This window comes from Phaseolus vulgaris, chromosome 3 (genome assembly GCF_051622355.1).
Source record: "Phaseolus vulgaris cultivar YP4 chromosome 3, ASM5162235v1, whole genome shotgun sequence".
Lineage (NCBI taxonomy): Eukaryota > Viridiplantae > Streptophyta > Magnoliopsida > Fabales > Fabaceae > Phaseolus > Phaseolus vulgaris.
This window is the reverse complement of record NC_143500.1, coordinates 7,247,006-7,272,294: the sequence shown is the minus strand read 5'-3', so window position 1 is coordinate 7,272,294 and position 25,289 is coordinate 7,247,006. Positions and strand designations below refer to the sequence as shown.

Genomic DNA, 25,289 nt, shown 5'->3' with positions numbered 1-25,289 from the left:
TTTCCAACGTATTTTTATAAAAAAAAAAATCCAAAAATCTGGTGTAATTGGATAAAGTCTACATTTACTTAAGTTTCAAGTTGTTTTGTTTAAATATATCATCCTCTTTTATTAGCGTGATTCACACTTTTGGATGCTTTAATATTTTATAAGATCTTTTAACAAATTTCTCAATATTTAAAAAGATGTATTAAATAAAGTGCGCTTAATGGTTTAAGAACATGATTAGATTTATATAATTAAAAAATTAATACATTTATTCTAAAATTTAACATTAAAATAGAAACTTTGAAAATAAAATAAAATAGTTAGCCAGAAGATAAAAGCTGAAAGGAAATGAAGAGAAGGAGCAAAGACTATTTGTTTTTCTAAACATATATCCAACAAAACACGTCTTCCCCATTTTTTAAAAATTATCTTATTTTATAAAAAATAAATAACTTCGTTTTTTTTTAAACCGCGTTTGACATGAAAAAATTATTTAGACTTTAGATAAGCATGATTTTGTTTTCTTTCTAAGGTAATAGAGGGACGTGGCATCACGTGGAAACACTGACAACCATTTAAAAACAGGTTTATTTATTTTTTATATTTAAAATTTTTTAACTTTAATTTATGCATATAATTTAATCTTGTCCAAAGTCATAGAAACTAAAACAGTTTTAAAATATCAAAATATTAAAACTAAAAGATAAGTTAGAACAGATGAATCATTTAACATAGAAAAATATATAAAATTTGTTTTTATAGAAAAGTTAAATTACTTAATTTTTAAAAAAATTAAAAAAAAATGTTGTAGGTACAGAAGTTTCAACCTAACTGTACCTAAACTTGAATTTAAAATTATTGTCTACATCAGCATATTCTATTTCCTTCAAAATAATAAAGAAGCAACACGTGGGCAAAACTTGTTAATTTAATATAATTGGTGTTATTTTAAAATTAAATGTAGAGTATTTTTTTAAAGAATTTATATAATAAGAGGTATATAAAGATGTTGTAGATAAGTTTTGTTCGTAAGCATTTAATATTTGCAATGAAAATGTGAGTATTTATATCCACTGGCACTGGCATGCGTTCGTCATTGATATTTTGACTAACACACCTCGTGAACACCGGTTGCAGTATTGGCGCAGAGGATCAATTTCACCATGGATTTCAACTGCACTGCCAAGGTTAGAAAATCTCTTTCTCTGATTCTCTGATTCTCTCATATGATCATCATTATGATGATGAAGCCCCAAATATTAGATCAACCTAATGTTCTTATTTGGTTTGTTTTTTCCTCTCAATGCTCAAAATCTCTCTCAACTTGTTTGTTACTGCAAAATGTTAGCAAATACTCAGAGAAACAGAAAGAACAAAAGGAAGAGAAGAGGGTTAGGTTGGGGATTGTTTACATACAGCGGTTAACCCTTTTTCATTTGTGGTTTTCGTCAATTCCAGTTTTCTTGTTTCACTTGATGAAGAATTAACGAACACATTCTTATAAGTAGAGAGAGTTATAGCCATGGATGATGAATCCCAAAATGAAGAGTTTCTCTTCTTTTATCTTCACTTTCGAAAAATATCTGATGACTGTATCACGAGGGATGTGTTTTCCTTTATGACAAAATGTTATTTTCATAACTACATTAAAATCACCACTTTATAATTATTTATTTTCACATTGAGAAAGATACAGTTCACAAATTTTCAAAATATTTTAATTTTTTTACATTAACAAATGTTACTTTAAATCTATCTATTTACATTGGTGAAAGCACGTTTCATAACTTTTCAAAAAATTTCAATCTAGTCTTTCATTGATAAAATGCTACTTTTATAACTAATAAAAATATATTTTTTCTTTTATTTTTAAGAAATTATTTCTCCTACATTGTTATCTTCTCGAGAATTCTATTGAATGAGGTTAAAAAAAAAAGTCACGTGTGTGAGAAAGCGCGGATAAGAGTGGTTGTCAGGGACCCACGTGTATACTGATAAGGACTAAATAATCAACCACATAATAAATATCAACCTGAATTGTACCTTATAACAAAATCTTTTGCGTATCTTTTTCTTTTTCTGGTATGTTGAAGGATCATAGAAGAAATTGCAGAAATACTGGATTGGTTCCTAAACTTGAAAAGGGTGCGTAAAATTAAAAAGTTCTTAGTATTTGTTATCTTTTTCTGAGTTGTGTGTGGTTCTTCCTCCATTGATGATCCTCTGTTCTGATCTTAAAATTTCTAATGTTCATACTTTGACGATTTAGAATAGGTAAGCATATCATGAGGGAAGTTGTTTAATAATGAATTTTTCATATTGTTTGATATTAAAGTGACTTTTTGATTAGTTTTTCTTAGACAAAAGGTATGTTTGAATGGTGTAATTTAGAAGACCTTCTATCACATTATCTACAAGTTTTTTTTAAAAGAATTGATTTTTAAATTGCAGAAAGTGGAAGTTAAAAATGACTTCTAAAAATTGACAAGCTTTTTTTTCATGTAAAAAATAACTTTTAAGTTTTACAATTTGTAAATAAAAATTATTTTCAAATTTTACAATGTAAAAATTAAATATATATTTTAGATTATACAATTTAAAAGTTATTTTTTTTAAATTATACAATTAAAAATAAAAATAATTTTTAGATACTACAATTTAAAAGTTCTTAGTAACTTTTAAATTAAAAACAAACTGAGGTTTTTTATATTTATTAGTTAAAATAAAAAAGGGTACAAAAACAAATCCCCTTAAATTTTAAGGTTATAAACTGTCACTATTCTTATCTTGTTATTCGGCCGGCACAAATCAAATTTGATTGGTTAGTTTAAAAAAATACATCATATCATAATTTTATCATGTTCAAATCTAAATTTAAAAAAATTATAATTTTTTAGTATTGAAAATGTCAAAGAGTATTTTATTATACTTAAATTAAAATTTGAATAATATACATAAATATTTAGTAATAATAACAACTTTATATATGGAATAAAAGGAGGACCAATATTTTTTATTAATATTTTTTGTTGATATGAGTTTTTATTGGTTTGACTGGTTGATACCAGTTTTAGGTTTCACTGGTTTTGAATCCAAAATGGAGATTGGTTTGGAGCAAATTGATATTTCTGATTCATAATGAAAACATGGCTTTTAGAGGAGGCAGTGCTACAAAAATAAATGTGCACGTGATTGTAAATAATTATTCATCAAATTATTTTAATAAAGAAATATCATCTGAAAATACTGGTAGTAAAATATCTACCCTGCAATATTTGTGGATAAAATTTGCAAAAGGATATAATCGATTTATAGCTAAATTTTAATATAAGCATATTAAAACATTAATTTCTTTATTTATGTGAGTGATGTAAATCATTAGTAGTGTTATTCATTAATAATATATTAATAAAAAAATCTGATTAAATATTAAGTTGTGTGAGTGTTTTTTGTTTCTGTGAAAAATCACCACCTCAATAAAACGTTTTTTGAGTCTGTTTGAAACTTATTTAGGATCAAAAGAAAGGCGTAGACCAATCCATCTTACTATGCTGCAAGTTCTTCGTCTCCGAATCCCGCAGAATGGCCACTCTGGAGGCAATAGAATGCGCTGCGAGGTCAAATCCGGAAACGGTGATTGTGAACAAGTTTCACGATCGAGCCTACAACAGAGCCAGGTTCACTCTTGTCTCCTATGTTCTGCACGATTGCACAGGAAGTCCCGTCTACAGCCCCCTGCACCAAACCGTCATAGCCATGGCTGAGGCTGCCTTCAACACCATCAACCTCGAATTCCACGACGGCGCTCACCCTCGCTTGGGCGCAGTGGATGACATCGTTTTCCACCCTCTCGGACGCGCCTCACTGGATGAGGCAGCGTGGCTCGCCAAAGCGGTTTCAGCAGACATAGGCAACCGATTCAGTGGTAAGTATTGAATTAATCATGATTCAACATATTTTATATACATATATATGTTTAATGCGGAAGAAAGATGAATTTTTAGGAATCTATTTATGTAAAAAATTTACAATCATCCTTTTCAAATCAATTTAAACATTTCTTTAATAGTTACGATTTTAATCATATGAAAAATTACTTTCCACATTCTAATAAAATATTAATTTTTTTCTTTCTGATAAGTATATAAACTAATTACTTTTTCTTTCTTCTTTATAAATAATGTATTTTTTAAAAATAACATTAATAATTTTTAATGTTACATTCACCTCTAAATTGTGGAATAGACGGAATAATATATTATACATTTATGAAGGTCTGATAGTTTTAAATGCATATATTATACTTCATAAAATAAAAGTTTTGCATAAAAATCTAATACAGATTAATAAGTTTAAATTTAATTGTAATTGAAGAATAGCATAAAGATAGTTTTGAGAATTTTGTATACGTGAATGCAGTGCCAGTGTTTCTGTACGCCGCTGCCCACCCAACAGGGAAGGAGCTGGACACTATAAGGCGAGAGCTTGGGTACTACAGGCCCAACTTCCGAGGCAGCCAATGGGCTGGATGGGCCATGCCTGACACCCTCCCGCAGAGCCCAGACGAGGGGCCCAACGTGGTTTCACGGGCCAAAGGCATCTCAATGATCGGTGCTCGCCCTTGGGTGGCACTCTACAACGTGCCGATCCTGTGCACTGACGTGTCAGCAGCAAGAAGAATCGCACGGAAGGTGAGTGGTCGCGGTGGTGGGCTTCCCACAGTGCAAACGCTTGGGCTTGTCCATGGCGAGGACTCCACTGAGATAGCCTGCATGCTGCTGGAGTCCAACGTGATCGGAGCAGACAGAGTGCAGCACAGGGTGGAGATGCTGGCTGCACAAGAAGGACTTGGTGTGGAAAAGGGTTACTTCACTGACTTTTCTCCGGAAATGATTGTGGATCAATACATGAAATTAATCACTGCTAACAAATCCTGATCCTCTGTAACTGTTTCTGTAACCATCGGACTTAATTATGGATGAAACATAAAAGTGATCTTAATTATGAGTCCGGATATATTCATTGCTGTGATAATGACGTGACAAATTTAAAATAGAGTAGTAACGAAAATGAGTAGAGAGGCATGAGTTTTAAAATAGGGTAAAAGAAATATTTTACACAGATTTTTTTTTAACAATTGGTGTAATATATTATTTTTTTATTCAGAACATATTACATTGGTATATTACATCAGTTAAACCATAATATATGACCTATATTCAAAAGTTTTTAGAATTTTTTTCATGAAAAGCGAGTGACTATAAACGTAACATAAGTAACAACTTACAGACATACGGGTAACCAGTTTTGCGTGTGTCAGTATATATGGAGGAACCTATAACTGAGTAACCAGTTTTGATAGAGTGAGTGTACAGTTCTGCCATGAGTGTAATATATGACCCATATTACACTGGTTAAACCATCTAACCGGTGTAATATATGGCCCTTATTAAAAAAAATTGTATTTTTTTCATGAACAGTGAATGACTATAAACGTCACATAAGTAACCACTTGCAGACACACGGGTAACCAGTTTTGCATGTGCCATGTGAAGGAACTTGTGGCTGGGTAACCAATTCTGGTAGGGTGAGTGTCTAGTTCTGCCATGGGTGTAATATATGGTCCATATTACACTGGTTAAACCATCCAACTGGTGTAATATATGGCCATATTCAAAAACTTTTTGAATTTTTTTTTCATGAGGAGTGGATGGTCATAAACATTACAGAAGTAACCACTTACAAACATACGGTAACCAGTTTTGCGTGTGCCAGAACCTATGGTTGGGTAACCAGTTTTGGTAGGGTGGTTGTAATATATGATCCATATTACACCGGTTAAGCCATTTAACTGGTATAACAACCCATATTACATTGATTAAGCCATCTAACTAGTGTAATATATGTGTTTCTCGCTGCTTCTTTCTCCCTCCCTTCGACGAGATCGCTGATTCTTTTTCCCTTTCGTTCGACCTTCCCTTTTGTTCGAAACTCTCCCGCTTCCGCACCTGCACTCAAACGCTAAACTTTTTCACTCTTACAAAACTGCCATATCACTGCCATTAGAATTACAAAAAATCCCACTGCCACATCGTCACCCAATGTCACGTTTGCGGAATCAAGTCTGTTAGTTGACAAAGGGTGTTAACAAAACATTTTCATAATTATATTGTGGGGGTTGGCATTTGTAGAAGTTGTGATTCCTTATTGGTTGGCTAGAATGATGAGTAAAGGGTAACACAATTTAGGTTTTACATTTTTATTATGTTTACATTTGACAATAAAATTTAAATAGTTAAATAAATATAAGATCAATATTTATATTAAATAAATATGTTCAAATTACATGTTTTATAGATAAAAAAATATAAAATAAAATATTTATTAAGTTATTAGAAATTATACTAATTAATCGTGATTTATTTTATTTCAAAGTATTTGTTTTTCTATTTTAACAACATCGAGTGTGATAATTTAATTGAAGGAAAATAAATATTATGTGGGCAATCTTGTCTCGTAATTAGTCTATGTGGATGGTGGGTTATGTGAGATGTGTTTAAGTGGGTCAACAGGTTGTTATAGTCAATTTGTCCTATGTTTTTTCTTATCGAGTTGTGGGTTGAGCCGCATAGCCCATAAGACATTGTCATTTCTAATAAGATTGAGATATGGATTCAATGTTAACATAACTCCTCTATAAAGAATGACGAGTATAAAATAGAAAATCATATATATCCAATGATCTAATACAATTTCACAAAATTAGTATAAGAAGGTGAATTTTACGTTGTACTTACATATTAATTTGCTTATAATTTTAATTCATGTGTCATATCATATTAGAAAATAAATTTTAGATCTAACTCAATTTTGTAAAATCAAATTGGTAAGATGAGGTTTATATTTCACTTATATACTAATTTGATTATGTTTTTACTTGATATAAAATATTCAATATAATTTTTTATGCTAAAGACAAAATATCTTAAATATGATAATTGAGGACGTATAATAGCAAGTGACACAAAAGGTTCAAGAGTCCTTTTCTAAGATAGGTTTTGATATGCTCTAATATCAATTTAGAAAGTTAAATTTTTTAACTATTCTTACATCATTGAAACATTGGAGTTTTGAGGGAGTGAAAAGTTGTTTTCCTTGTAAGTCGACCTCTCTAATACTGCTAGAGACAAGATAAATGAGGGAGTCCACCTACAAAAGACTCTCTAACACTCAAGTCAATAAGGGTTTTAGGAAATATCAGTGTATAAGTGAGTATGAAAAATTCAGTGTGTACTTCTTGGGAATGATCATATATTTGTAGATCTTTCACAATTCAAATTATTATTAAGAATACTCTATAGGTATTATGTGAAGGTAGAGTTGGCTCTAAAAATGGGGTTAAATGGATCCTGAACTCAAATTGAAAACTTGAAATGAACAAAACAAGCAAAATGTCTAATGGATAAAAGATAGAGAAAGAGAGAAATATGTTGAAATAAGGGGAAGTTAAGTTCAAGAGGGGGTGAATTGTACTTAGAAGATTTTCACAAATATTTTGTTTACAACAATTCAGAAAGAATTTTAACATATTATTTTGAAAAACAAAAAAATAATTTTGTAGTTGAAATACACTAATACAGGAAATGAATGAATATTTTTTTTATTTAAAAACAGTTTATTAAACTTTTCAATACACAAATCTTATAACAAAGTCTTATGAATAAAAAATACAGTTGAAAATATCTAAATATGTTTTAAAAGAAACAAATATTTGGATTAATTTCAAGAGGTTCTTTTTGGAATTAACATATTCTTCTTGTTATGATAAAAATATACTAAAAATAGATTTATACAAATTATGATAGGTACAAATTTTAGAATTATCAATCAGTGCAACATTTGATTATATCATAATTAGTGAAAACTTATTAAACTATAAATTGTTTTAATTAATATTATTAAACAATAACTAATACAAATTGATACAAAATATATATCAATAAAAATTAAATGTAACAATCAATATTAATTATCACAACAATTTCCATTATTATAGAGAATCAAACAAGTATGCAGAGAACAAAAACCACTGATTAATTTCTAAAAACAACTGATTGATTATATCGACACATATTATTATGCAAACATTTTATAAACAGAGATAAAGAACATTACATTGGTTCACTCATGATAGAGCTACATTCAGTCCACCTCACACCAAGGTGGATTTCATTAAAACAACACAATTTATTTACAAGAAATACAAAATAGTTATTGAACACTACACAAACATAAACCACTCAGTACAACACCCTGTCACAACAGTGAAACACACCAAGAAACCCTATCTTGGCCACAATCTAACACAAAAATACAATGTAGTATTGAAAGGAATGAATTAAGAAATACAACAGGATTCCTCAAATTCACAACAATAGTGAAATATCTTTGACCTCAACCTAGATGATGGAAGTTTTGCTCCAAGAAACCTAAAAATCTTTTAAAAACTATTTATCTAAAAAAATGAATCACAAAGGCTCTAACAGATGTAAAATCGTAAAACATGTGAGTTATCTCTTTTTGAAACAATGCAAACCCTTTTATAGAGATTTAATAAAAAAAATTATTAAAAGGGTGCAATTAAGTAAAATCAACCTGTTAAAAAATCGAAACAATTTGTTGAGTTCACTTTAAGAAATGTAATGTGAATGAAAACTGATTTTTCTCAATTGAAAAGAACTCAATCTGAAAACATTTCTTATGTCACATATTAAAACATGATTTTTAGTATATAAAACATATTTCAGAAAAATACTAAAACTTTTAAGTATTTTGAATCAATTGATTTAAAAGATAGCAAATTGAAAGACTATAACTTTCCATAAAACAATTTAAAAACCAGTTGAAAAACTTTTTAACTACTTAAAAAAAACTTTATTCTTGGATTCATCATCATTTCTAAGGTAAAAGATAAATTAAAGACACACAAAATAAAAACTAAACTACCTAATCACTTAAGGCAGCAAATCTTCAACATGGTTTCATCAAACACAAAGTTGGATCCTTGAGAGGTCTAACAAAATAAACACAATATTTTATATTGGTTTAACCAACAACAAAGGCTACGTCAAATTCCCTCTAGCAACCTGCTCAAGAATCTTTCACTAAGTACTCTCCACCTTTTTAGGTACACCTAATATTCTTACACCTCTATAGGCCAAAAAGTAATATATACCTCTCTAGGTACACCAAGTATTCTCTACCTCTCTAGGTATATCAACTATTGTCTACCTCTCCAAGTACACCAAGTATTCTCTACCTCTCCACGAAGCCAGTCTCAATCTCCCCATGAGATCAATACCTCTTAAAAATGATAAAACCTCTCTATTTAAGAGAACAATGAAATTTCACAAGGTATCCTTCATTGTGTGAATGATTTACAAAGGTTTAGCTCACAATTTTACTCTTCTAAGCATATGTAAATTGTATACCACTATTCTTAATACACAACTATAAAAGTGTTTATGTACTTTTTGAATATTCGTTCGCGTTCTTGTTATTATGTTCATTACCTTCAAGGTCTTTATATAGTCTTAAAAAATGTGATTGTTGAAGTTTTTCGTTCTTCATTCTTCATTCTTCCATATAGTCGTTAGACGCTCAATATAGAAACATTTGCTTTTGATTGATCTTTGCGTGTCTTGAACGTGTAAGATATTTCAAATTCTTTCCTCATATGTTGAGGCGTTTTATATGCTCAAATCTGCCAAGTTGTTCTTCTCCTTTAATGCGTTAGACACTTCAAATGAAAACTTAAGCTTTGATGCAATTTGCGTGTTCTTGAAATATTATAAAATTTTCAAAAAGTTTATTTAACTGAATATATTTGAACGTTTAAGCTAGAATCAATTTTGCACTTGAATACTTCCCTTTCTTCATTGCTCATCAATTTCCACGTATTAGACACTCTAAATAAAAATATTAGTTTTGATGAAATCTTCACGTCTTTAATCACTTTTTGTTTCTCAAATATTTTCTTTATCTAAATAAATTTTGATCGTTGAGGTTTGAACTTTTCTTGACTTAATATCTTTTCTTCAACATTATTCATCTCTTGCTTCGTATTAGGCGCTCAAATAGGTAAGTTCAAATATGCATCTTCAAAGTGCTTTCTAATTTGTTTTCGCTTCAAATCTTCTTTCTCTTTACAAATCTTCGTTCACATCTCCTTGATATTACTAAAACAATATCTCTTATAATATCTTTGTTTTATCGAGACCTTTTATTCTCAGATTTTTCATTGTAAGTTCTTTTTCAAATACTTCCCAAGTTAACACAATAATTAAATGTTTGAGTATAAACATATTTTAATTTGGATGTGTTTCTACTAAATATATTTTTAAAACCTCTTTTATATCAAAATGATCATGGTATGTTTTTCAAAGGTTTCAAGTTAATACAATGTTCATATAAAAACTGTCTAATACAATCTTAAACTTAATCGTGAATGCACAACTGTATTCGAAAACATTTATGATCAATATGTGAAGTGTTTTTCATTCACAAAATTTTGAAGCATTTATACGTATTCTTACAACTAATAACATGGGCTACGTCTTGTCCTTTCAAGCAACCCACTCAATAGTCTTTCACTAAGTATTCTTCTCCTTTGCATATACACAAATATTCTTACACCTCTTAAGGTTCACAAGTATTCTTACACATATTCAAGTCATCCAATATTCTTACACCTCTTTGATATAGAAAATATTCATGCTCTGTTTTTTAAAATCTTTACCGTAAAATATTGTTCATGCAAAAACTTTCCATTATATTCTTAAATTTTATTTTATTTGCATAGATGTATTCAATGATATTTAAAACCCATATGGAAAACCTTTTTTCATGCACAAAACATTAAAGCACAAGGTATTTGAGATTTTTGAATGTCCATGTGTTACATTCTCAATTACGAAGTTTTCCAAAAAAATTTAACCAATAATCTTATTTGAGAAAATATAAGTCAAGAATATCAAATAAGATTTATAATTGAATAGGAAGGGTCATAAATAATTCAAATAATTAGAAGGTTAATATGGACACTTCCTTGACATAGTTATTCATGTGACGAGTTTCTCGACATTGCCTGATGCGTTTCTTGATATAGTTTAATACGTATTTTCTTTAGATGTCATCTTTATAACCTCTTAATTTTTTTCTTTAATGTTAAGACCATGATAGGATCGTTCGATGGCCTTTTGCTATGAGCATGTGTCGTTGGTTCATCTAACATTCTTTTCTATTGTATTGTTTGATACTTTTAAAGACAATTATTCTTGCTCATCTTCTCTAGTGTTTTTGTCTAAGCTTATACTGCACATGAGTGAGCTTTGTTATACCATAATAACATCTAGAAATTCTATATAAAGACCTCAAGGGTGAAAAGCATAACAACAAAGTATGCACAAGCCATATACGAAATACTCAATTGTACAAAGAAGCTTCTTTGTAGTTATGTTTTAGAATTGTGCGTATAGAATTTCATATATGCTAGAGAAGAGTAACCACTGAGAATTGGGTAGAGAACTAACCATTGTAAATCTTTCACTTATGTGAAGTATATCCTGTGAGTCTTCATTGTTCTTTTTGAACGAGGAACTTTTCCTCATTGTGTTGAGAGGTTTTGATCTCAGGGGGAGATTGGGGCTGGACCTGCAGAGGTTTATAATAGGTGAACATGCAGAGGTTTAGAATACTGGGTGACCTGTAGAAGTGTAAGAATATTGGGTAACTTGTAAAGGTATAATAATATTGGGTGACCTATAGAGGTGAAAGAATACTGGGTGACCTGTATAGAATATTGAGTGTTCTGAAGAGGTGAATAATACTTGTGTACTTGGAGAGGTGGAGAATACTTAGTGAAGGACTCTTGAATGACTTGTTTGAGGGGGCTGGACGTAGCCCTTGTTGTTGGATAAACGAGCATAAATCTTTATCTAATTATCTCACTCTACTCTTGTTTAGACGTTTTTAATTGTTTGATATTTAATGAGTTTAAACTCCATTAAACTCATTCTTTAGAATTAATTGAACCTTCAATTTCTAAGTTGTTTTAGGCTTCTCAAGTCATTATGGTGATTAATGAGAGTCAATGAATTTTTGTGATAGTTAATGAGAAGTAAATTCTTAGAAATAGTTATTAGAAATTTATTATTTTCAAGGGTTGCCTAGTTTGACCTATAAATAATAAATAAAGCCCTCTCGTAATATTCTAAGCACAACTTTTAGATTAATCAAATTAAGTGTTCTCATCATGAAAACTTTCTTTTTATTCTTGGGTCAAGAACTTTATATTGCTTGTTCTAGTGTAGGTCGTAGTTAGAATCACGTTTTCTTGATAATATTGGTTCAACCGAGAAATCACAATTTGGGTCAAGATCTTTCCTCTTTTCTTTATATGTTTTTCAGATGATCCATAAATCAAATTTATATCAAAGACAAAATCAAACCCTATGAAAAAACGCACGGGTGGTGACGATACAACAATTTGTTTTAAAAATTCTAGAAAATATTTAAAATTATTTTGAAAAGTTAATTCATTAATAAATCTATTTGTGGAGTATCATGTAACGAATTCATATTAGTTAACTTTATATTATAGATTTTGTAATACATTTTGAAATTCTCAATGCGGAATCAATTTTTCCATAATATTTTCTAAATATATAGTCTAAAATCCTTTTATTTCATATTACATATTCCAAAAAGAATTATAGAGTGAAAAGGAAGGCAATGGCTTCCTGCACCATATCATTGCACCCAATCACAGGGAAATACCGAAAATACCCTTAAGAAAATGGGGTACATATAAAATTACATTTTGGACCCCCTTTTCCGGAACACAATAATCTCTTCTGGATAATTTTCTCCATAATGTATTATTTTCAGTTTTGAATTTTTTTATCTTGAATGAAATTTTGATTTTTTTTGTCTGGATTTTTATATCTGAAACACAAAAACCTCTTTCGGATTTTTGTTTCTGGAATGCATTATTTTCAATTTCAGATTTTTATTTTCGGAATAAAGAGTATTTTCGGAATTTTTGAAATTATGTTGGGTACAGGTTCAAAAGTGTTGGGTGCAAGGAGCATTTGCCGAAAAGGAATTGCCTAGAGAGGATTGTACAGATAGGCCGTATACTCGGCCCATAATAGAAACTACGACGGCAACTTGGCAGTTTTTTCCTGCACCGCTACATTTTTCTTCCTGCACTCCCACAATTTTGTAAATTCTGAAACTGACCTTCACCTGTTATTTGAATTTGAGATCTGATAGTGTTCTACGGATTCATCAATCCAAAAGTGAATCATGTTGCTTTCCGGATGAGGGGTGTTCCGGAAGCAAAGTTTGCATAAATTGTTGATTTTCAGATTGTTGAATACGAAAGTTTGCATAAATTACGGATTGGCGAATACGAAATGGTTTTTTCAATTATGGATGTTTTGCATTTTTTTATTTTTGATTAACACTGTCATTCATGTATTAGGAGAAGCACCAATCTAAAAGATTACGAGACACGCCAATCCAAAATTCTACCGGAAGTGCCAATCTGAAAATTTACCGGATTTCATAATCAGAATAAAAAAAATAAATGTACAGTTTTGTATAGGGACAGTTTTGTCTTTGCACCTGTCCAGGAAGAAACTGCCCGGTAACTTTACTTCTCATGCTATTCAAGATTCACTTCTACGGAGACACTGTGAATCCTTGCACGCAATATTTTAGTTTTTTTACTCTCTCAATGTTTCTTCTCACTGCACCGAACCCAAAGAGAGAGAATCATTGTTCTAGAGTTTCATTGAAGTGCCCACAATTCTCTTCCTTTTCCTTTCTTCCCCAATGCCCCTTTTTCTCGCAATCCAATCCCATGATTCCCATGAATCCGTGATCCACCCTCTTCAGCTACAATTCGCTTCCAATCTCGCTAATGGGTGCCTTTTATCTTGGTACATTCTATTGGGTTCTTTCCCAATGCAAACAATTTAGCCCTCAAAAGTGTGTTTGTATCAGATCCTAGATTTCACTGCGTGGGTTCACAGCTCAAGAATAAAAAACCAGGGTTAGTGATATATATATACTTATACAAAGTAAATGGGTGTGCTTTCTTTTTCTTTTTCGTTAATGGGTGATTTGATTTATGAAGAATTGTGGGCAAATTGAGTTTTTTTTTATTGTTTTTTTTTTCTGGTTCCTTGTGTTGTTGTTGTGTTGTGAATTAGGTGGGGCATAAGAATGGCTGATGTGATGGGTCCTGACTTGATCAGTGACCTTCCTCAAAGCATTATAGAGAGTATTCTGGTGCAGCTTCCAATTAGAGATGCTGTGAGAAGTAGCATTTTGTCTAGTAAATGGAGGTACAAATGGGCTTCAATTACTCAACTTGTGTTTGATGACAAATGTGTGCCCTTTAATAATGATAGGGAGGTTGTTGAGAGGAGTGTTGTGAAGTTCATCACCAGGGTGTTGTTTCTTCACCAAGGGCCAATTCATAAGTTTCAAATTACGAATTCGAAGTTGCAGAGCTGTCCTGAAATTGATCAGTGGATTCTTTTCCTCTCGAGGAATGGTATCAAGGAGTTGGTTATGGAGTTGGGAGAAGGGGAGTTTTTTAGAATACCTTCAAGCCTTTTCAATTGTAGGAAGTTGACTAAGTTGGAGCTATCGCGGTGCGAGTTGGATCCGCCGCATAGTTTTAAGGGGTTTGTGTGCTTGAGGAGCCTCAACCTTCACCAAGTTTTGATATCCCCTGATGCAGTTGAGACCCTAATTTCCAGATGCCCTCTCTTGGAGAGTTTATCACTGTCATATTTTGATAATTTGGCTCTTACTATCTGTGCCCCGAATCTTAAGTACTTGTATCTTGAAGGTGAATTCAAGGATATATGTCTTGAAGATACTCCACTTTTGGTTGAAATATCTATTGCTATGTATATGACTGATGACATTGCTGAGCACTTTGAGCAAAGCTCAAACTGCAATTTTCTGAAGTTTCTTGGTGGTGTGCCTAATCTTGAGAAGCTTGTAGGGCTTATCTACTTCACAAAGGTAACATCTTCTTCTCATCTGTTTATTGTTAGTTTATCATCCCCAAAGAAAGGGTGCTTTGAAATTACGTATTCATTTCTGGACTTTCTTGAAGTATTTGAGCATAGGTATTGATTCAGTGCATCTTCCAATAATGTACCACAATTTGGAGACTATTGAATTATATCAAGTAAATTTTGAGGATACAAAAGAGATAATTGTCATCCTTCGCATGATTACAAGCTCTCCCAATCTAAAAGAACTACAAATTTCTGTAAGTCCGGGTCCTTGCTCATTGCAGAAGTAGAGATTTTTGGTTTTTACAAGTAATAATGAATGATTTTATTAGTTTTTGTAAATCAGGCCTTGTTTATGTAAGATTTACTACTGCATTATTTTTATGCAATTGACTTTGGCAGGGTTCATCGAACATACCAGTTGCTGTAGATGCTCCGGACTTGGATTTTTGGGAAAAAGGATGCGTTTCAGATTCTGCACTTTGCAAGCTTAAAACTGTGAAGTTGTCAGAAATGGGCGGTTGGCCACATGAGATAGAATTTATCAAATATTTGCTTTGCCGTTCTCCTGTGCTTGAGACATTGAGTATCATTCCTTGTGTATTTGACATGGAGAATAATTTGAAAATGTTGATCGAATTGGTGAAATGTCGAAGAGCTTCTTCTAGAGCAGAAGTTATTTTCATCCACGAGTGAAATTGTGGAGTTATAAAATGCATTCTTTTATAACATTTCCATTGCTACTTCCACTGGGTTTCTGCATAACTTTGTTTTAAAATACCACTGTGAAAACCTGTAAATTCTAAAGCTAAAGTAGGAATTTTATAAAGATGGATTGAAGACGTGTGGCATACTACTGATTATACAAATTAATGATTCTTGTTCCCACCAAAATAGTTATCGGTTGGGTACTGTGAAAATTCTATTACTCGAGTAAGATCACATAATATCATTGAGGTAGAGAGTTCTTCACCCTTACCTCTGAGTCCACCCTTTTTATTGCCAATTTTATTTCCTTTTAGCATTTGAACTTTCAGACATCTGAGTTCTGGCTGGAAACTTTTTAAGTGCATATAGTCTCAAATGTTAGTAAAGTCCTAAATGAAGTACATATTAACTATTCTACAACCGAAAAAGAGCTGCTAGCTATAGTACGATCAAAAGTGATAGTCTATACTGATCATGCTGCAATAAAGTACTTGTTGAGGAAACCTGATTCAAAACCTTGGTTGATTAGAAGATGGGTACTTCTATTGTAGGAAGGAGTTCAATATAGAATGTGGTTGCAGACCACCTGTCCAGGTTAGTAAACCAAGAAGTCACCACAAAAGAAGCTGAAGTTCGAGAAAAGTTTCCTAATGAGAAGTTGTTGGCACTTCAAGAATACCTTGGTTTGCAGATTTAACTAATTTTAAAGTTGCCAAAGACATTCCAGAAGAGTATGATTGGCATCAAAGAAAGAAATTGTTTAGAGATGCAAAGAAGTATGCATGGGATGATCCATATCTCTTTGATAACCTTTTAAGATGTGAGACATCTCAAGAAGCTCTGAGTATTTTGTGGCACTGTTATAAATCTCCATATGGTAGCCACTACAATGGAGAAAGGATAACAAAAAAAGTGCTGCAAATCAGGATTTTACTGGCCAACTGTATTCAAGGATGAACATACTATGTGCAAATATGAGAAGAATATCAAAGAACAAAGACATTGTATGGTGAGAATGTATGCAAATTGCGGAAATAAATAAGAAAGCTAGGAAACATCAATGGAAAGGAAACATGAAGGAAATGGAAGAAGAAACTTATGGAGATGGTGGTGGGTGGTCACGCCACTTGGTGGGTGGAAACCACCAAGATAAGTGTTAGATTGTCACTTGAGAGTTTCATTATCTTCAAGATAAGACCAAAAGGAAGAGGAGACAATACTCACTCAAGTTCTCACAATATTTGTGCAGAGTAACTTTATCGTTATGCACTGCGTATCCTTTACCGTTCTATACTGCGTATCATTTACCATTCTGCACTATGTATCCTCCTCCGTCGTCGACACCTCCTTCTTGCTATGCCGCTCCTCTCCATCGTCGTCGTCGTGCCTCAAGGAACGTTGGCGTGTATGGAATTCCGGATATATTGAGTTCCACCATAGCCTCAATGATCTATAAGAATGAATTTACTACGGCAGTGTTGGGTGCATCTTAAATTTAACCTAATATTTACCTCATTAAGGGTAAAACAGTCATTTCACATTAACCTGTTGGGTGTCAATCATAAAAGATATGGTGTAGGGAGAATTTGCCTTACTCTAACCTTAATCTACTCAGGGACAAAATACAAGCACAAAACCCTACATTACTTTGTCCAAATACAAGGCCCAAATGTCTCACACTACTTGGCCTAATACAAGTCCCAAAATATCATAATCTACTATGTACAATTTATTATAGACTAAGGATTGCCCGTGATGATAGTAGTTTTGACCTACTGATGTCAGTTGAAACCCAATCTTCTTAAGTCCTTTGATCCATCGCCCTGATTGATGTTACCCTAGAGTAGAGGTCTTTCATCATCTGTTTTGTTTTTATCATGCCCTAGAGTTGACCTCTTCAAAGATGATATTGAGCCCAATAAGGAAGGGTGGAGGTCCAATTAGGCTCAATCTATTTGTAAGATCCTGTTTATTTTGTGGCAGTTTCTTCCTGCACCCCCACATTTTTCTTCATGCACCCCCACAATGTTGTGCAAAGACAAAAGTGTCCCTATATAAAAACTGTACATTTAATTTTTTTGCATTCTGAATTATAAAATTCGGTAAATTTTTGGATTGGCGCTTTTGGTAAAATTTCGGATTGGCACGTCCGGTAATCTCCCGGATTGGTGCTTCCGGTAATCTCTCAGATTGGTGCTTCAGGTAGTACATGAATTGTAGTGTTAAAAAATATGCATTCCGGATCCGCCAATTCGACATTCAAAATATGCATTATGGATCCACCAATCCATAATAAAAATTAGGCTTCCGGATTCAGCAATCCGAAAATCAACATTTATGCAAACTTTGCTTCTGGAACACCCCTCATCCAGAAAGCAATATGATTCACTTCCAGATTGATGAATCCGTAACACACTATTTCAAATAAAAGGTGAAGGTCAATTTTGAGATTTACAAAATTGTGGGGACGCAGGAAGAAAAATGTAGGAGTGCAAGAAGAAACTGCCTTATTTTGTACATGTTGTGGTTGGATGGGTTTTCATTAGCCCACATCATAGTTTCTGAACACCTTAATGAAATGGCGTTGCGAAAAGAAAGAACTAAATTCTCCTAGACAACGTGATAAGTTACAATCTTATACACAAAATTCAGTAGCAAAAGAAAGCAACGAGAAGTTGAGACCTGAATATTTTGGGCCCTCAATAACTAAGTGGGAATAGTAGCTTATAAACGGCTTCTGCTAGAAAATACTAAAGTGCATAATGCGTTCCCATGTATCTTAATTAAAAAAATTATGTTGGATTAGCCCTCCCATGTATCAACAAAATTTTACTGCTGCAAAGAAACTAGAGGGTAATAATAGAAATAATTTCTGATAGACAGTTATAACTATTATCATTACCTTGTATTCTTCTATAAATAGTTTATTTAAGAAATAATAGAACGATTAGTAGTTGTTATATAGAAACTTTGTCTGAGTCTTTGTTTATTCTACATTCAATAAGAAATTTGAGTTCCTCTATTTCTTGGAAATCCTTATAGCTTATCCTTGGATTTTCTCCAAATTACCACTGGAATTCTAGAATTCCTATTTTTCTAATGACAATGATATCATTGCTCTCCTATCTTGGACTTGGATTAGGTTGCTACAACCCTTCACAAATCCCCTTTATACAGAGGTGGGGTGAGACTGTTTTCAACAATATTTAACTAAATGTCAATTTATTACCTCTCACAATTTTAACCTTCAAAAATCTTCATCCAAAGTTGAATGTGGAATTCTCAAAAATTGACAATAATAATTCCAATAATATTTATTTCACAATGCATCAGAACCACAAATGAAATCATTTGGAAATTTAAACTGGTTTTTCAAACACCAAATTTGCTCGACCTGACTGCACAGCAGAGAAGACAATCAGCATCTTGGTAGCAAAACCAGCACCTTTTCCAATCAAGTGTGTGCAGCAGAAGTTTTTGTAGCAAGGTAAAAGTCCTTTGTAATGGAACTTCTTAGGGTTACCATCTTTCTCGTGTAAGTTACACAATGGTCACAAAAAATCTGTTAGAATGTATAGCAGAAAACAGAAGCAAATTAAGCAATGAGTCATAGGTGAAAACTCTCAAATCCCAAAATACTATTATTGACAGTTTAAGTACAATATATTTATATGAACGTTATTCTTCTAACAAGTTGAAGGAGCCAGAAGGACATTTCCCACAAAATCTTCGGTCCATCACTTAAGAAAAATACATAACACTCAATCTATAAGTCAATGTCTTCAATCAGATTCTGTACAGTCAGAAACTAGCATCACTCTTGGAGATGCTACTATGATGCTAATGTTACACCAAGTTCACTGCAACTAAGGAACTTGCATTTGAAGAAAATATAACTTTCTTTCACTCTTCACCAACTTAAATATCACACAAAGTGGCTTAGTATATATCATCTTGGCCCAGAAAGTTCCATTGCTTGTGTAAGTAATGAAGAATCATCAGTGAGATCAGAGTAGCGCTCTGAAGAGGAGAGTTCATTTCCTCTACTTCTTGTTGATTCAGCTCTCTGTGAGGCTTCCCATTTCTCTGCAAGACCATCTCCTTCAAGCATCCTAACCACTTCAGACATCTTGGGTCTGTGACTTGGAAGGTACTGAGTACATAAAAGAGCCACTTGCACAATTTCATCAAGCTCAATCCTATCATAGTGGTTTTTCAGGTCCTTGTCAACCAACAAGTCAATTTTCTTCTCTTGATGGATTTTCTTCACCTGCAAAAGAAGTTAAGAAAGAAATTACTTTAACTAGTTTATCTGTGAATATTTTTTCATTAGTTAAGTAAAGAAATAGGCAACAAAAGGCATGTAAACAAGACAAATTTTATTACATCAAAAACTTTTTGGTTAGTTTTAGTCTCATAAACATAACTACTTTAAATGGTTACAAAGTAAAGTGCTATGTATCTAGGCATGTACACTTCAAAAACTTTTCGGGTTAGTTATAGTCCTCATAAATATAATTATTTTAAATGATTACAATAGTAACAGAAATTTGTAAAAAGTAATGTCAAAATTCACTTTATTTAAGGACTGACTAGCATATTAAGCCATAAATAAAAAGAAATTAATTCTGGTTAGCTCACCCAGTCTAGCATGGCTCCTTTTTGGTTTGCTGCTTTCCCAAACTCAAGAGCCCTTTGGCCAGATATTAGTTCAAGAAGAAGAATTCCAAACCCAAACACATCTGTTTTCTCAGAAGATTGACCTGTTGAGAGATACTCAGGGGCTATGTGTCCCACAGTGCCTCTCACTGCTGTTGTCACATGTGAATCCCTGTGATCTAACAGCTTTGCCAGCCCAAAATCTCCCACCACAGCCTCACAATAATCATCAAGCAAGATATTTGCTGCTTTCACATCCCTGTGAATAATCTTTGGATCACACTGTTCATGCAAATACAGCAAGCCTCTTCCAGCTCCTAAAGCTATTCTCTTCCTCGTAGGCCAGTCCAAAGCTGGCTTGGCTGTTTCATATGAAAGGTAATGAATATTCCTACTTCATGAAACAAATTATATGTTTGGAAACTAATAACAACTCTTTTACTTCAATTGTATGAATAAAGAGTACAGATGAGTTCAGATTTGCACAGAAGTTTCATCTGTATGACAGAAGACCCAATAATACTTGATACATATACAAGTTAATAGAATAAAATAAGCATTTGGCCCCTCATGTAATTTTCTTTTGCTTTCATTTCAATTTGGTCTCTAAATTTAAAAGGTTTAAATATTGGATCCTTAAAACATCTATGTATGACCAAGTTAGTCTTTACATCAATATACAAGATTAATTTAGTTAGTAGAAAATTGTGGACATACATGTTTGTCACCCTCAGCAAAAATTAATACTGTTAGTACAAAAAATTAACAGAATGGCCATTTTGGTTTAGCAAAGCTACTTTGAAATACTAGGTGAAACTTCTTAAATATAGGAGATCAAAGTGAAACCAAGAGAATATGGGACTAAGTGTATCTTATCCAAGTTAATATTCAATTGGGTCCTACAAAGTGACAGCTTCTGTTCTTTTGGATACTGAAAGTTCTTGTTTATACAAATTAGCCCCTTGAGAATAAAATTGTATACAAGTTAACAACTCAGCCTGACTAACTTGTTAGCTAGTTATCACTATGGAGGATCAATTTGCATAAACATGGACTTTCAAATACCAAAGTACCACAAGCTACCAACTTGAAGAACCAAATTGTGTGAAAAACTACATATACAACTGTAATCTGGCATTATTAATTTTCCATACCTTTCAGACGGGAAGCGACACTTCCATTTGACATGTACGGATAAACCAAGAGCCTCTCTGTAGTTGTCATGCAGAATCCATATAGTCGAAGAAGATTCCGATGGACGGCTAAGCTGATCATCTCAACTTCAGTCTGGAATTGGATCTCACCTCCAATGGCGTTACCATCTTTGAGCCTTTTCACTGCTATAACTGTACCATCTTGGAGATACCCTTTGTAGACATTTCCAAAACCACCTTTGCCAATCAAGTTCTTGCTGCTGAAGTTTTTTGTAGCAAGTTGAAGTTCTCTGAAGTGGAACTTCTTGAGGTTTCCAAGGAAAACCTCTTCACGGTGTTGTTCTGAAAGAGGAAGAAGGGTCGAGTTAAACAAGAGTAAATCAATGATATGCCTACCAAGTTGGCCTATGAATGCTTCCCATCAAGATCAACTAACCATTAACATCAAAGAATATTTGCTTGTTATGTCTTTGTCTCCACCAGATGAGGAAGCCAAGTCCCAGAATTAGTAAGCCTATGCAGCTTATGCTTGAAGCAAACGCCAAGGCTACTTTGTGACTCTTTGGTCCTTTGGTGGATCGTGAATCTTGAAAAGCATTTGAGAAAGTTACATGAAAAAAGTTAAAAAAAAAAGTAAATATGGGGGTGGAGAATGATGGAAGCAATGATTATAAACATGTTAAGACAACTTAGAACTTGATAGTTTTGAACAGTTTTGTGAAATAATTATGCACCCCAAAACAGTACTTCTGGACTAAGTTTTAGACTAATTCCACTTTATGACAGATAAGAAGAAAAACTTTAGATGCAACATCATGAGGGTGAAAAAGCAAAAACAAATCTAAAACATGTAAGAACTATGATTACCCTGAGAATTATTTGGAGCTGAAGGAATTGGCGTTGTTTTGAAGCAGTTCTGCTCGACTCCAGTGGCACATATCTGAGGATTGCCTACGATACTGTTTCGAAAGAAGGAAAAACATACAATTAACTAATAACACGTAAACACAATTTATACATTTTTTAACTAACGTGAGGAAAACAGAGAAAAACTTGAATGAGTAAAATTAAAAAAATTAAGACCAAACACCTTACTTGAATGTTTTTGCATTTATTCTTGGTACAGATTCACTCAAGTTGTTATAAGAGATGTCCCTAAGAAAAATTCAGAAGAAGACAAATAATTGACCATAAATCAACTGAACTAAGGAGGAAAAAAAGGTGGATGATAGAAGACTAGAAGAGACTTACAGAAAAGCAAGTTGTGTCATGTTAGCTAAAGAGGAAGGAATTGGTCCAGTGAGACTGTTATTGTTTAGCCGCCTGATAAAAATTCAAACTTCTATCTTCAAATTCTAGATAGGGAATTAAGACACCTTTTTTCTGTAAAGCATATAAAAGAAACTGTAGCATTATGTTCATGAACTTACAAGTAATGGAGACCCTTCATTTGGGAAAGAGAATCTGGAAGTTGACCAGTAAAGAAATTGTCAGAAAGATCAAGAGTTTGAAGCTTTTGGAGCTTTCCAATCTCAGAGGGGATTGGTCCTGTGATATTGTTGTCCTGCAGAAGCCTGCAAAATGCATAGTAAGATAATATTCTTGACACAAACTTCCCCAAATTCTTTCTTTTACTATAAATAGCATGTCACTCACACAGTGAGGAGGTTTGTTAAACTGCCTATGCTTGGTGAGAGACGACCAGATATATTTTGGCTTGGAATCCCACTGCAAAAAAGAAAAGGATGAAATACTTAGAATCTTAAGAAGCAGAAAAACAGTGAAATTGAATATTTCTTGTTATGGTTTGGTTTTTTCCAGTTTGACTTACAGGGCAGTGACAAAATGATCAGAAGAACATGTGACCATAGCCCAGTTGCAAGGATCTACAGCATCCGCATCCCAGTTACCCAAGACAGAATGAGGATCCATCAGAGAGTTCTTAATGCTCATCAAAGCTTGAACTGCATGTAAGACAAGAATTTATTAGCACTTGAGAGTGACCTTACACATATCATGTGTGCTCTAAGAAGTAAGGGAAGTGCTCCCAGTCAATCACCTTCATAGTTGACACCTTTGGGAGAAAGCAAACCAACCACTGAAGTAGACAGGAAGAACAAAGCTAAACAAAAGAGAGCTACATCCCCTCTTCTCTCCATTGGGTTGAAGAATCACCAGAAACTTGTATTAGTTATTACCACAACAAAACTAGATCAAGTTATATCTTAAGGAGGAGCCAAGTAAAGGAGCAGGTTTTGAATGATTCATCTAACACCACCAAGTCCAACTTGGTTTGTTTTTGTTACATGTCATGTTTTACATCAGAAGAGGAACCTCATCAACCAAGTCCAACAGTACCATTCCCACCTGCTTTCAAGGCAGAATTGCACTCACTCCCACCCTTGTGTCAGACTTGAATCAGAGCCAATGGTAAAAAGACTTAAAAGAGAGCCAGCATGCCTGCTGATGGTTCAACAAAGAAAGAAAGGAAAGAATATATAATAAAAAGCCATGAGGCATCCCTCCATTAGCCTCTTTCTAGATAAATGTAAAAGATGATTGAAAAAGAAAATTCCATCAATCATGCATTGGTCTAAAGAGCAGGAGTGTAAAGTATAATTCTATTCCTCCAAATATAAACTAAGAAAAAAAAAGTGAGAGCAAGTGAAGTATTATCTGTTAAGCACTGTCAATGGACCTTAATCAGAGAAATTAACAAAGTGGGTCAATGAGTTTAGCTGCCATCAACTATGTGTGAGAAAGAGAAAGAAGGCAAAGTGGATCACCTTGGACTTATAAGCTCTCTCTCTCAGAGTCCTGTAGAAAAATTAGAATCCAAAAACATTCCCTGTCCCTGTGGTATGCCATTCATTATCTTTTAAGTACCGAACTCCACTTTCTTTCGTTTTATTCAATAATTATGAGAAAAAGTTAGAATCCCAAGGGATTGTGGTTGAGATTGGTGATGCAATGGCTCCTCCTTGTGAGATCTTTGTTGTGTCAATTATGTCTCCCATTTTCTCTCACTGTTGCTTTCTATTTTCTTTGGTCATGCTAATCTTAGTTGGCTAAGCTTTATTGATTCTCAATCACTCATTTTGTCTCCAAATAATCACATTCATCAGACAGTTCCTCTAATAAACAAGCCAAAAGCAGCCTACTTTTAAAAGCAAAAGCTGTTCTCACACTGTTCTGAATTCTCACTCTGGGAAATTCCCACAAGACCCTCCTTAACTACCAAGCCAAAGTGAGGGCTTTTTAGTTTTTCCCATCATTGCTGTGTGATGAAGTACAAGGGGTCTGAGATGTCTATTTCACTCCCGTTTTTATAGGAACTTTTCATTTTCATTTTTCATCAAATTTGCTTTGCATATCAGACCTGACATGCAGAACCCACCAAGCAAAACCACTGACACTCTCTTTATATAAAATTTGTTTCTCTAATACTCTAAGATTATTCCAAACCTCAAATTAGACTCACAAAATCTTAATCATCGAAATTGGAGTGTAATTCCAAATATTGCAACTTTTCTGTCAGACCTTCATTTAGTTTAAACTCATTCATTTTATATTACTTTTAAAACTTAGCTGAAACTCACATCTGGGATTAACTTTTTTGTCCGATAATATATATGCAGTTTTTATGAAGAAAGTAAAGCTAGTCATGCATGGTCCAGCT

General features: G+C 33.0%; 3 protein-coding genes across 5 annotated transcripts; 2 read left to right on the top strand and 1 right to left on the bottom strand.

Annotated features, from left to right (window-relative positions):
• Positions 1–1,001: 1,001 nt before the first annotated feature.
• On the top strand, positions 1,002–4,993 carry LOC137806395 (formiminotransferase cyclodeaminase-like protein). The gene is made up of 3 exons (XM_068606503.2): positions 1,002–1,175; positions 3,502–3,913; positions 4,408–4,993. Exons 1-3 carry the CDS (start codon positions 1,152–1,154, stop codon positions 4,923–4,925), a joined length of 954 nt encoding a protein of 317 aa, XP_068462604.1. The 5' UTR covers positions 1,002–1,151; the 3' UTR covers positions 4,926–4,993.
• Positions 4,994–13,736: 8,743 nt separating this feature from the next.
• Positions 13,737–15,820, top strand: LOC137806394 (F-box/RNI-like superfamily protein). Of its 2 annotated transcripts, XM_068606501.1 has the most exons (4): positions 13,758–14,107; positions 14,268–15,093; positions 15,188–15,346; positions 15,492–15,820. In XM_068606501.1, the coding sequence occupies exons 2-4, from the start codon at positions 14,281–14,283 to the stop codon at positions 15,783–15,785; spliced, it is 1,266 nt and encodes a 421-aa protein (XP_068462602.1). In that variant the 5' UTR covers positions 13,758–14,107; positions 14,268–14,280; the 3' UTR covers positions 15,786–15,820. The 2 variants fall into 2 exon arrangements, with proteins under 2 accessions (XP_068462601.1, XP_068462602.1); XM_068606500.1 differs by having other exon boundaries at positions 13,737–15,093.
• Positions 15,821–19,411: 3,591 nt separating this feature from the next.
• On the bottom strand, positions 19,412–24,911 carry LOC137806392 (protein CLAVATA3 INSENSITIVE RECEPTOR KINASE 6). 2 transcript variants are annotated; one of them, XM_068606499.2, is made up of 11 exons: positions 23,670–24,911; positions 23,442–23,574; positions 23,267–23,338; positions 23,041–23,184; positions 22,862–22,933; positions 22,706–22,765; positions 22,478–22,569; positions 22,047–22,196; positions 21,611–21,952; positions 20,439–20,818; positions 19,412–20,067 (listed from the first exon to the last, which is right to left on the bottom strand). In XM_068606499.2, exons 1-11 carry the CDS (start codon positions 23,767–23,769, stop codon positions 19,747–19,749), a joined length of 1,866 nt encoding a protein of 621 aa, XP_068462600.1. In that variant the 5' UTR covers positions 23,770–24,911; the 3' UTR covers positions 19,412–19,746. The 2 variants fall into 2 exon arrangements, with proteins under 2 accessions (XP_068462600.1, XP_090156136.1); XM_090300010.1 differs by lacking the exons at positions 23,267–23,338; positions 23,442–23,574; positions 23,670–24,911 and having other exon boundaries at positions 22,862–22,952; positions 23,041–23,176.
• Between the last annotated feature and the right edge of the window lie 378 nt (positions 24,912–25,289).

Bases quoted from the DNA above. Each gene is read 5' to 3' on its own strand.
- LOC137806395 (XM_068606503.2), top strand. From the start codon at position 1,152: ATGGATTTCAACTGCACTGCCAAG. The intron at 1,176-3,501 runs GTTAGAAAATCT...AAACTTATTTAG, and splicing joins ATTTCAACTGCACTGCCAAG to GATCAAAAGAAAGGCGTAGA. The intron at 3,914-4,407 runs GTAAGTATTGAA...ACGTGAATGCAG, and splicing joins CATAGGCAACCGATTCAGTG to TGCCAGTGTTTCTGTACGCC.
- LOC137806394 (XM_068606500.1), top strand. From the start codon at position 14,281: ATGGCTGATGTGATGGGTCCTGACTTGATCAGTGACCTTCCTCAAAGC. The intron at 15,094-15,187 runs GTAACATCTTCT...ACTTTCTTGAAG, and splicing joins GGCTTATCTACTTCACAAAG to TATTTGAGCATAGGTATTGA. The intron at 15,347-15,491 runs GTAAGTCCGGGT...TGACTTTGGCAG, and splicing joins TAAAAGAACTACAAATTTCT to GGTTCATCGAACATACCAGT.
- LOC137806392 (XM_068606499.2), bottom strand. From the start codon at position 23,769: ATGGAGAGAAGAGGGGATGTAGCTCTCTTTTGTTTAGCTTTGTTCTTC. The intron at 22,197-22,477 runs GTAATCATAGTT...ATGCTTTTCAAG, and splicing joins AGCTCCAAATAATTCTCAGG to ATTCACGATCCACCAAAGGA. The intron at 20,819-21,610 runs GTATGGAAAATT...CATATGAAACAG, and splicing joins TGTCGCTTCCCGTCTGAAAG to CCAAGCCAGCTTTGGACTGG.